This window comes from Littorina saxatilis, linkage group LG14 (assembly GCF_037325665.1).
Source record: "Littorina saxatilis isolate snail1 linkage group LG14, US_GU_Lsax_2.0, whole genome shotgun sequence".
NCBI classification, from domain to species: domain Eukaryota; kingdom Metazoa; phylum Mollusca; class Gastropoda; order Littorinimorpha; family Littorinidae; genus Littorina; species Littorina saxatilis.
Window position 1 is genome coordinate 16,981,554 of NC_090258.1, and position 12,250 is coordinate 16,993,803.

The 12,250-nt window shown below is 42.2% G+C and overlaps 2 protein-coding genes and 1 long non-coding RNA gene across 3 annotated transcripts in view; 1 reads left to right on the forward strand and 2 right to left on the reverse strand.

Moving 5' to 3' along the window:
- The window catches only part of LOC138947244 (uncharacterized), a 140,243-nt gene that overhangs the window by 68,331 nt on the left and 59,662 nt on the right, over window positions 1-12,250 (forward strand). The gene's annotated exons all lie outside the window — the stretch shown is intronic.
- LOC138946740 (serine beta-lactamase-like protein LACTB, mitochondrial) lies at window positions 3,081-11,177 on the reverse strand. The gene is made up of 2 exons (XM_070318143.1): window positions 11,074-11,177; window positions 3,081-3,422 (listed from the first exon to the last, which is right to left on the reverse strand). The coding sequence occupies exons 1-2, from the start codon at window positions 11,155-11,157 to the stop codon at window positions 3,081-3,083; spliced, it is 426 nt and encodes a 141-aa protein (XP_070174244.1). The 5' UTR covers window positions 11,158-11,177.
- Window positions 6,682-9,230, reverse strand: LOC138946656 (uncharacterized). Its single transcript, XM_070318084.1, has 2 exons — window positions 8,971-9,230; window positions 6,682-8,585 (listed from the first exon to the last, which is right to left on the reverse strand). The coding sequence occupies exons 1-2, from the start codon at window positions 9,124-9,126 to the stop codon at window positions 7,569-7,571; spliced, it is 1,173 nt and encodes a 390-aa protein (XP_070174185.1). The 5' UTR covers window positions 9,127-9,230; the 3' UTR covers window positions 6,682-7,568.

Genomic DNA, 12,250 nt, shown 5'->3' on the forward strand with positions numbered 1-12,250 from the left:
TCCTGTTTGAAACAAAAGTAATAAAACAATGTACGCACACAATGTTGGTGCATATGTTCTGCGCGAACTTAGAATCCGGTTTCATTCTAGAATGGACCGGGTCCAGGTTGGAATTCTAACCCTGCGCAAGTACAGGGGTGCCATTCTAGAATGAAACCCTTGAATAAAGGGGGCCGTAATGTATCCTTGGCGGATGATGACTTTATTCAGTTATTCTGCAGAAAAACAGAAATGCTGGAGAAAAACCGTTCTTTTCTGCAGCATTTCTGCATAATGTCATCTTTCGCGAGAGCAACGGGTTTTTCTGGAGCAAAACATTTTACTGCAGTAAAATTAAAATCAAGAATGATGCAGTAAAATGGTGCTGGTGTTTTACTGCAGAAAACCTGTTTACACTTTTTCTGCAGCATTTTGTACTGGCTCTTGGCGGATTATGACATTATTCAGTTATTCTGGAGAAAAACCAAAATGCTGGAGAAAAACTGTCTTTTCTGCAGCATTTCTGCATAATGTCATCTTTCGCGAGAGCAACGTTTTTTTCTGCAGTAAAGCAGTTTTACTGCAGTAAAATTGAAATCAAGAATGCTGCAGTAAAACGGTGATGTTGTTTTACTGCAGAATAGTCTGTCACAGTTTTTCTGGAGAAAAACGAACGACCTTGTAAAGTAGCGTTTGTATTCGTCGCCCCCTGGGATAGTATAATAGTTTGTAACTATTGGTAATTCTGGATGAGTCCATCTCTCGTCGGAGGGGGGCTCGCGTGCTCCAACATTATAATGAGCCAGTACAAAATTCTGCAGAAAAAGGGTAAACAGGTTTTCTGCAGTAAAACAACAGCACCGTTTTACTGCAGCATTCTTGATTTCAATTTTACTGCAGTAAAATGTTTTGCTCCAGAAAAACCCGTTGCTTCGGCGAAAGATGACATTATGCAGAAATGCTGCAGAAAAGACAGTTTTTCTCCAGCATTTCTGGTTTTCTGCAGAATAACTGAATAATGCCAAAATGCTGAAGAAAAAGTGTAAACAGTTTTTCTGCAGTAAAACAACATCACCGTTTTACTGCAGCATTCCTGATTTCAATTTTACTGCAGTAAAACTGTTTTACTGCAGAAAAAACCCGTCGCTCTCGCGAAAGATGACATTATGCAGAAATGCTGCAGAAAAGACAGTTTTTCTCCAGCATTTCGGTTTTTCTCCAGAATAAATGAATAATGTCATAATCCGCCAAGAGCCAGTACAAAATGCTGCAGAAAAAATAAAAACAGGTTTTCTGCAGTAAAACAACAGCACCGTTTTACTGCAGCATTCTTGATTTCAATTTTACTGCAGTAAAATGTTTTGCTGCAGAAAAAAAACGCTGCTAAGGCGAAAGATGACATTATGCAGAAATGCTGCAGAAAAGACAGTTTTTCTCCAGCATTTTGGTTTTTCTGCAGAATAACTGAATAATGTCATAATCCGCCAAGGATAGTAATGTTTGTAGGTAAGACAGAGTTGTCTTCCCTTGAATTATCTCCACCTGCACCTTCCCTTTGATAAAATGGGGCTGATTTGTCTACCCCTGAAAAAAATCCTTTGGCCATCTTGCGATGTCATGTCATGTCAAGAACGTTGACACTCCTGAGTACGCAATAAACAAAGGCAGACCATAGCAAGGGGGACTACCAGGGCGGTATTGTTTGCAGGGCAGTTGTTTTTGTGATGAGAGCCGGTTGCGGCCGCTTGCAATGTCAGCGCTGTCTCCCTCTCGGAAACTGATGTCCGGTTTTTTGACAATTTTTTTGACAGACACTCAGACAGACAGACGGTCAGACCGACTAACCGACAGACAGACCAACAGAAGGACAGAGTGAGTTATAGAGCTGTTGTCACAGGTTTAAAAAAAAGTTGACATTATATCTTCACAATTCAGAAGACCAACTTCATGTATATGAATAAGATTAAAAGTTACAAGCGAGATCGGCAAAACACTGTCAGTCCGGAAATTTCCGTTCGTAGCGATCAGTGCTGAGTGTCTCTCAAAATCGTAATCACTTTCAGAACATCACAATCCCACTAATTCACGATGTCTTTGAGTAAAGTGTAAAAAACCCGAGAAAAAAAACCCAACCAAACACACAAAAAACAAAAACAAACAGAAAATCCACATTTGTGGCTTTGGCTGTGAGATAGTCTAACTGAAATGACTATTCCAACTTGGACCCAAATTCCAACCTTGCGCACGGCCGATTCTAGAATGGACCAGCAACAAGGGTTTCATTCTAGAATGGCACCCCTGTACATGCGCAGGGTTAGAATTCCAACCTGGACCCGGTCCATTCTAGAATGAAACCGGATTCTAAGTTCGCGCAGAACACATATACTGATATCAATCAATCAATCAATATGAGGCTTATATCGCGTGTATTCCGTGGGTACAGTTCTAAGCTCAGGGATTTATTTTTTTTAATTTTTTTTATGCAATTTATATCGCGCACATATTCAAGGCGCAGGGATTTATTTATGCCGTGTGAGATGGAATTTATTTACACAATACATCACGCATTCACATCGGCCAGCAGATCGCAGCCATTTCGGCGCATATCCTACTTTTCACGGCCTATTATTCCAAGTCACACGGGTATTTTGGTGGACATTTTTATCTATGCTTATACAATTTTGCCAGGAAAGACCCTTTTGTCAATCGTGGGATCTTTAACGTGCACACCCCAATGTAGTGTACACGAAGGGACCTCGGTTTTTCGTCTCATCCGAAAGACTAGCACTTGAACCCACCACCTAGGTTAGGAAAGGGGGGAGAAAATTGCTAACGCCCTGACCCAGGGTCGAACTCGCAACCTCTCGCAAGTGCGTTACCACTCGGCTACCCATATGTGTGTGTGCACATGATTTTGTGTTTTGCACAAAATTTTAATGTCTTATTAAAATGTCTGAAAGCAGTCAAATGTCCTATTGATGCCGAAGAGCTCAGGACACTTGAGAGAGAGAAAGCGAGAGAGAGAGAGAGAGTGAGAGAGAGAGAGAGTGAAAGAGAGAGAGAGAGAGAGAGCGAGAACGATGGACAGACAGAGACAGACACTAAAAAACAACAAGTTTCTTCTTCAGAGAAACCAACACTTCAAGCTCAAACACAAGGCAGACCGTACCTGGCTTATGCACAAGAGGGTCATCTTTAAACAGAGCGAGGGCCGACTCAGTGGAGTCCAGTTTGTCTTTGATGTAGTACTCCTCCAGCAAAAACTCTCCCGTTACTGCCAGCGTTTTGGAGGGATTCTTCTTCTCCGCTGCTGGAGCTGAGGGGGCTGTAGTGGTGGCAGATGATGCGTTATCTTTGGCAGCGTCCTTTGTTTTGAAGTAATCTTTGCTGTAGTGACGAACGCCTGACAGGTGTGACACCAGTTGCCTTGTGGTAACTGTTACCTGAAACCGAAGTCTGTTCAGTGAATCAGGTGAACGATGATGTAATATCTTTGGCAGTGACCTTCGTTTTGAAGTCATCTTTGTTGTAGTAACGAATGCCTGACTGTGGCACCAGCTGTCTTGTGGTCACCTTTACCTGCAAGCAAAAATCGAAGTTACAGTGAATAATGATGCGTTATCTTTGGCAGTGACCTTCGTTTTGAAGTCATCTTTGTTGTAGTAACGAATGCCTGACTGTGGCACCAGCTGTCTTGTGGTCACCTTTACCTGCAAGCAAAAATCGAAGTTACAGTGAATAATGATGCGTTATCTTTGGCAGTGTCCTTCGTTTTGATACCTGTTACCTGTATTCACAGTTTTACAGGTGCATGTGTCATGTAAAACAGGGAGCTGCATTAGATCAAGGAATATTTAAAAAAAAGTTTTAAAAAAGTAAAACACTTCAATATTATATGGTCCTATAATATGGCATTTAATGATTAAAATGACAGGTTATATCTGACACTGACAGTCAAATCCAACAGCCAATCAGCCTGAAACCATTCTGATCAGTATACCTCATACTTGTACACGTACTTATATTATCACCGTCTGCAATAGGAAGGTTTTCGCCAGTTATCTCTCTGAGGTTTTGGGTGCGTGCCCCTTGCGGGGGCAAAAAACATCGAGGTCACAAGCAGGGTCAAGGGGAAGGTCGGCTTGGGCGGACAGGAGTGTGACGGCTTACTAGTGCCAAAACCTGGTGTTACCCATTATCACGTGATAATTACTAATTAACGCTGTCAGTTACTGTTTTCATCTGTTAGTTACTAATTTTCACGGGAAAATTACTAATTTTTAGTTTCGGCACTAGCAATCCGTCAGGAAGTGAGCCAAAACTAAAAATTAGTAATTAACAGGTGAAAGTTAGTAATGTTTCCGGAAAAATTAGTAATTTTCCGGGGAAAATTAGTAATTAACACGTGAAATTGGTAACTATCAAGGGAAAATTACTAATTTTCCCTTGATAATTACAATTATGAGGTTTTGGCACTAGTAAGCCGTCATACAGGAGACTACAATAGGAAGGTTTCCGCCAGTTATCTCTCTTTGAGGTTTTGGGTGCTTAGAGAGTACCGTACCCCTTGCGGGAGCAAGAAACATCGAGGTCACAAGCAGGGTCAAGGGGAAGGTCGCTGGGCGGACAGGAGACTATAGACGATTTCACAGTTCCGAAACTCGCGCATGCGCATTCGAAACCTCCCCCGCGTACGAGTAAAGCGCCGACCTCTTCATTGCTCAGTTGATCACACCATGGATTTGAGCGACATTTCTCTGCAGAAACTACGACTCTGGAGCGTTGATGCGCTTAAATACTTCCTTAGTGTCAGAAAACTAAGCGTTGATGGCGATTTTGATGAACTTGTTGCGAGGTGAGTGAACATTTAAGGTTGTTTTTGTACGTTCTTGACATGAGTTTTGCAGGTGCCACTTCAGTGAGTGACGATCGTGGCATACTCATGATACTGATGGTCTTTAGGTATATATCTGTGCGTCTCACTTTTCTCCTGTTTTCAACAAACAATAGTTTAAATATTTACAATGAGTAAAAGTATTTTTGCATCTAGATGCCAAAATTATAGCTCATGTGATGTATGAAAAGACCCTGCCAACCTGCCCTCACTCTCTGTTGTGGCCGTGTCTAGATCAGACTGATCAGTGCATCTATGACTCTGTTTCCTACTTCTTTTTCTCAACTACTGTAACAGTAGAGGATGAAACAAACTTGTGTTTTTTTAACACCATTGTAATCAACTGTTCATGAGATTTCTCGTTCGTGTGGGTGTTGTGTTGTGTTGGATATGAGTTAACTTTAAACTGTGGACACAGTGTGGTTTGGTTAAACAGAGATTTGATCTGCCTGTGTGTACACTGTTCTAAGAGTAAAAAATAAAATTAAATAAATATATTTTTCTGTCGCAGGAGCTGGGCTGCCTTTGAATCGGACACCCCAGTTGACGATGAAGCTGAGCAGAGAGAGAGGCGGCTTCTTTGCGAATACAAGAGCAAGCTGACTGTTGACGGTGAGACTTATCCGGATCCTGCTACCTTTGATGATGGGTGGCTGTCTGAAGAAACTGGCAGGTTTTCCTGGCCCAGCTTGTATATCAGCGACATTTCTGACTATTTGAAGAAGACTGCAGCAAACCAGATCGACCTGATACACCGTCTTCTCAATAACTACAAGGAAGGCAAGGCATACAGGTACTTTACTTGTGAGTGGGTACGTGAGATAATGTACCACCCAGGCTGCAGTGTATCCTTCAATGAGTATCCGGAACAAACCCTACAGAGTCTGGGTGATGATAACCAAGAAAAATGAAACCTCTGCAGGTGGCGAGATCAAGACGGCCCACTGCACCTGTGCAGTCTACTAGTACTGGCGCTTCAACTTCATGAGGCAGACCCATGCCGTTCAAAAGAACAAATTTTTTGTACAACTACAAGTGTTTTTGACCTATGCTGTCCAACATATTGTTGTCATGGAATTATTGCCTAAGGGGGTAAAAACCACTGTGTTATACAAATGATCAGTATTGGCCAACTGCTGAAAACCTGTCTGTGCTTTTGTGAACAAGAATTTTTAGAAACAATTGACAAGTGGCTCTATCCCATCTTCCCCCTGTCGCGATATAACCATCGTGGTTGAAAACAACGTTAAACACCAAAGAAAGAAAGAAAGAAAACCGGTCTTAAACAAGTTACGCCAAAATTCCATGGCAAGACGAATGAATGAGAAAAGTTGACAAACACAAAAATAACTCTTTGTTTGTGCAGCCTGTGAAGTCTGCCAGCTTTTCAACATAATTGATGAGCAAGAAGCAATGCCATGTATAATGATGGTTTTGTCTAAATTCAATACATATTTTTCTTATTAAATTAATGCAACAATTTGATGTGTGAAGTGTGCCTGCTTTTCATATAAAGACTATTAAGAGTAAGTCATGTGCTCTAGAAGAATGGATGAAATGTATGAATATAGTTTTGATCAATATCTTATTTTTATTTGAATTAATGTGACAAGTTGAATAACACAGAATTGTGAGCCACCATATTTGTTTATCAATTTGAACTGTGTGCATGGTCTGTGTGTGAACTGTGAGAAAAGTGACCCTAAAAATAAGATTTGGACTGCATCTCACATCCATTTGATCAACTCTCATACACACACTTAGACATAATTAGACATTGCAAAAGACTTTGGAACAAATCACAAGATTTATTGCATAGGTCACAATAATACTTACACAACACATTATCCATAGTTAAGTTATGGTATTGGTAAAGATCCAACTTGTAACCCCACAAAAGCATCTATCTGGCAGTGGTATCAATTTGCACAACACACAATCCTGGTATGTCGGATAAAATAAGACTAGTGCATCAAATCACTTCTGGTCGAACAAATTAAAACATGAAAATTGAAATGCAAATAAAAACTCCAGCTAGTATTCATAACCTCAACAAACTGAACTATTTGTGAAAACACACCTTTCCTCAGCTTTATGAAAACTATGTGCACGAAGAAGTCTAGACATTGCCAAATAGAAACCCATCAAAACACAAACATACAGTGGAACCTCCCTTAAGACTCCCTCCTTTTTTGCCTGTTCATATCCTCTGTAAAATTACCCCCACTGTTTAAGACTCCCTTCTTTTTAAGACTTGGTTTCCTCAGATCTGTTTAGGTCTTAAAAGGGGGGTTCCACTGTACAAAAATCTTACAACAAAAAAATTCTGTGAAGATGTGCATGTCCTGAGTTTTTTTTATAAGAAATGTATCCAAAATTTACAAACAACAATGTTCTATTGTTCATAATTCACACTCTACTAAGCAAGTAAAAACAAATCCTAGTTAATTATGTATAATGGTCACAACCATCTTTACACTCTCAGACCATGTTGCAGTTTGTACAGTTATAGCAGAGTACTGTCAAACATTTTCACCATGCTGGAGTGGAAAAGTACATTCATCATATCTTTTGGTAACCAGAAACTGATTTCATTGCAACACGGTACACCCCCTTTTCAATGATAGAATGAAACACAAATGCGCATATTGGCGGTTTGAATTGAATCACTGAGCAGTCTGACAGCATTTCTGAGTCATGTCCATATGTCTGATATTCGCCCCTCATACACCGCCGAAACATAACAAATGTAACTGTTGGGGCATACAGCCACAAGGATTTTCAAAGTGTTGTGATGTTTGTAATCGCTCCAGGTTGCAGCCTGGGTTGCCAAATCTTGAAGTGTTTCGATGAAAATTTCAGTGCAATCAATGATTGCAACAAGGTTCGTCAGGTCTCTTCCCCTGTAGCGCACTGGCTTGGTTGCGAGAACAGTCTCCACATCAGGTATCTGCACCATATGGCAGAGAGTTGCAGACAGCGCCTTCATCCAGCTTGTAAACACTTTTGATGCCAGGCTTACCGAAATGGCAAATCTGTCCGCCAGGTCTTGGAGGTCAAGGCCTAGTCTGAGTCTCATCAGCACTAAGACAAGCTCGTCGATGCTACGGAGAAAGCGTTTGGGGCCAAACTTTGATGGAGTTTTACGGAACACTCGCTTTCTTTTAACACTTGCCTGGCCCTGATGCCGTCTCACAACGAAGTCTTTCACAAAGTCGTGAATCAACTGTACAAGAGCTATGCTCCGGACACCAGTATAGTACTTGACATTCTTTGCTGTCAGCAAATCACGGAAAATATTGGGCTGGCTTTTTGCATGTTTACCTTTCACTAGCACTCGACACTTTTTGGAGTTGCTTCTTTCAGGCTTGGGTGGAAGGGGTGAAGCTGCACTTGCTCTTTCTTGGGTAGTCTGGCGCAGGGCTTCAAGCTCCTTTCTCAGCTGTGAGCACTGCACGTGAAGCGCAAGGATGTCTTGTGTCAGTCTGCAGACTTGTCGAAAGAGCTGGGTTGCCACCGTCATCAGGACAAAGATGGCCAGCAGCAAACCGTTGATGCTGAGGGACCCTCCTTGTGTTGCCTGGACCTCGATGACTGGGTCTGCTGTCTCCATGGGCTCCGGTGTACCGCCTGGTTCTGGGGCTGGTTCCGGCACTTCCCGTCTGGCCCGATTTGACAAAGGCGCGGAGTCGTGCATCAGCACTCTGGCAACCTTTAAAACATAAAATTGCAAATCATACTTAGCCACAATAACATAAAACAAGTGGCATGAAGCGAAATTACCACATCTAGTCAATCTGTTGAACTCGCAGTGACTTAAATTGAATGCACCGCATCTTTTACTTGACCAGGTAATATCATATGACATCATAAGAGACATTAATAGAAAATATATAAAAACAACAAATGGGGATATCGTTCTCAGGAACTCTGTGGTAAAGTTTATTGAGGATTGGTCCACTAGTTTGCCGCAAAAATATTACATCCCAAGATGTCTGATGAACTATGCACTCCGGTTGGCCCCGTCTTAAATTAAAAAGAAAAAGAACGACCATCAAAACAGAAACTTAAAATGGTTTGCAACGTAACTAACTGACCTTTTTTTTTAAGTCCGGAAATCCAAGAAGTTCTGTTGGGAAGGGGTGCCTGTCGGTCGCCCATCCACAAAATGTTTGGAGCAGATTTTCTGATCCTTGGAGGGTGAAAGAAGCCTTTTGCTTGCTGGATGAATCCTGTTGATGAGTATCTTCCATTTGTCACGACTGCTTGGATTGGTCTTGCGTGTTGGAATGGACCACAACCTGGAAGAACACAGTTAGGAATAACATGAAATTCAAATGAAAGAAAACATTATGAAAATGAGGCCACATATCAAAGCAAAGTGTACGCTCTGCACCTTCCTCTTGAGTCTTGTACTTTTTGACTTGTCAGTGTCACATGGGCAGATCAACTGCATATTATTATCCAAATACACATTGTCTATCGCCAGTACAACTATCTTTACAATACCGGGATGTTCGTGCTTTATTTCACCAGTCAGTTTGTATGACTGTGATCATGACACTTCAAGACTGTGTGACAGACAGCGAGTTAAGTCAGTTACCTACTCTCACTCACTGACTGCAGTGACTCAGCTGCGAAAAGGGGACACTACAGGCATATTTCACTTAAAACCTTTGTTGTGAGACAACAAAATTAAAAATAAGTCCTAACAAAACAGGTCAATACTATTGTTAAAACTTATATGAAACAAATCAATAGCTCAAAAACTAACATTTTTAGGAAAGAAAGTAAACATACCTGAAGGGTGCCGAGCACTCGCACTCGCTCTGCAAAACGTCATGAACTGCGCACGTTGTGGTCTTCCACTTCTTCAAACGGTACATGCCATTACTGCATTCATTAACTGCACAATGGTACGCCATTGATTTCGCCTCGAACGTCAAAATACATGTACTAGGATGAAATAAGTTGAACAATGTCTACTCCAAATCGCAGAGGTATGGTGCCTACTCGACTTCCGGTAAGGCCGCGAAAATGGTTGCGCGCGCATACGGAGAGCGATCTTCTTTGAGCCTATGTTTTCACGGAACTGTGAAAGCGTCTATTGTTTGAAATCACAAAGTCGTGATCCCAATGGTACAGCTGATGTTGCCTCATGTCAACACTTGATATCATTCAAATCACCAACGTTAAACAATCCTATTGACAGCTTGTTACACAAACATTCTTAAATCATAAAAGAATTCTTTTTCATCAAGACAGGATCAGTACAATTCAAAGTTTTGAAAGCTTGAAAAAAGAAAAGCCCGGAAACCTGTCACGCAAAACGTCTTTCTCGTAGCAGACGATGGTTCTGCATAGCGCCAGTTCCTCTGAACGGTCAACCGCCACCGCTCTAGTTTGTGTGACTTGCAGCCGTTTCTTGCGTTTTAGATTCAGAGGTACACAATAACGTGCTATTGCAGATAAGCGTACAGCGAGTCGCATTGAAATCACAAACTGGCGACTAAAAAGGTAAAGGTATTCCCATAACCATCTGGTCGTAGGGGAGAGAGATGTTAGAGATCTCCACTTTTCTGGGGGCCAGCTTTTTATGAGGGCGGTGCCCATCTCCTCTCCCTCGCTGCCTTTGCCTTCCCCGGCCCTGAATAGGGTCAGGTACCCATTTCCAGCTGGGTGGACTGGAGAGCGCTCGGAAAAATCGGGTATTTGTATTTTTCCCCGAGTGGGGGACGAACTACGACCTCCAGCGTGAGAGGCAAGCGCTCTAACCACTGCGCCACTCCGCTCCCAACTGACGACTAAATTGTGAAAAAAAAGAAATGGATCACACGGGTTCACAATGGCTGAGGAGGGGTAAGATAAACCATGCAAAAATAAATTCTTTAAAAATTGCTTGCTCTTTACGTGGGCACCTAGGATGTTCTCAAGTGGTGAGTGTTTGAATGAAAGGGTGTTTGTACTGTGTGTAAAAGCCTGACAATGTCTGCGATGGTTTACGGGAGGCTGACTGTGCCTTTAAGTTTAATAACATTATAACCCTAATTAATTGGTTTTGATATTCATCCTCCACTAGGACATATGTGCCTTTGGACCATTGATACATGGTATTATTGTGTCATTATCGTCAAAGAGCATTCGCAATCACAATCACATGCATGCAAATTGCAATACCACAGTTGCACAAATGTACAGACCTTTTCCCCATTTACTGTCTTCTCAGGGAACTGAGGCACATAGGCTTGCACAGGCTTGTCAAGGTCAAGGTCACCATTCTCCATCGCCTTGCAGGGCCGGACCAAATGAGTTGTAAGGGGGGGGTTCCTCCTTTTTTGGGGGGGCAAATCAGCGAAGTGGCGAAGCCACAAGCGCGCGCCTGCTTTGCAGGCGCGCGAACTAGGGGGGTCCGGGGGCATGCTCCCCCGGAAAATTTTTGAAAAACGGTTAAAATCTGTGCAATCTGGTGCATTCTGGGCCTTGTTTTGAGGGTTAAGAGCAGCATTGTTTTGGTGCTAAAACTAGTAAAAAAAACAAAAAAACACTCAAAGCAAGGTACATGCTTTTTCCAGGGGTGGGGTTCCGGAACCCCTGGAACCCCCCCCCCCCCCCCCCCCTGGGTCCGGCCCTGCCTTGGCAACTGCAGCCATGGTGATAGACTTGCTGATGCTGGCGATTCGCATAACTGATTCCGGCTTGCATGGTAAGCGATTCTCAACATCAGCGTAACCAAGACCTGAAGAATGAGCAAAAAAGAGCAGTTATTTTTTTGTTTGTTTAAAATGGCAGCATGAAGGGGGTTGCACACGTACACATATCGCACACGTACACACATCACACACACATCACACACACACTCACTCACTCTCACACACACACACACACACACACACACACACACACACACACACACACACACACACACACACACACAAGAAACAAATAAATACACATGTGTTTGCAAAAAAATTCTCACTCACAGAACAAGAAAATTCTGTCATTCTTTTTACAACATGTACTCAAATAGCTCTCAAATAGCTGACATGTAGGAATTTTGTAAACACAGTAAAACCTCCCAGTTACGACCTTCAATTTCAAAATGTCAAGAAAAATTGGTTGTAAAATGGAGGGGTTCTTCATTGGGAATCACACATTACGGATCCCTAACGGAGACACCCACTGCTCACAGTTGCGCGAGCAAGAGTTGAGGCAGCTAGGCATCAGTGATTCAGTACACACAGTTGCCATGGGTAAACTGAGATGAAAGTCGTTGTTGGTCGGTCAGAGAAAAGAGGACATTGTTCTTGGGACATCAGAGGTTTTATTGTACTGTCTTAGTGTCTACTGACATTCCCATATTTCTGAAATGTTTACAAT

Excerpts from the sequence above, each read along its gene's own strand:
- LOC138946656 (XM_070318084.1), bottom strand. The coding sequence starts at position 9,126 with ATGGAAGATACTCATCAACAGGATTCATCCAGCAAGCAAAAGGCTTCT. Across the intron at positions 8,586-8,970 it reads TTCCGGACTTAAAAAAAAAG|GTTGCCAGAGTGCTGATGCA; the intron begins GTCAGTTAGTTA and ends TATGTTTTAAAG.
- LOC138946740 (XM_070318143.1), bottom strand. The coding sequence starts at position 11,157 with ATGGAGAATGGTGACCTTGACCTTGACAAGCCTGTGCAAGCCTATGTG. Across the intron at positions 3,423-11,073 it reads AGACAGTAAATGGGGAAAAG|GTAACAGTTACCACAAGGCA; the intron begins GTCTGTACATTT and ends CTTCGGTTTCAG.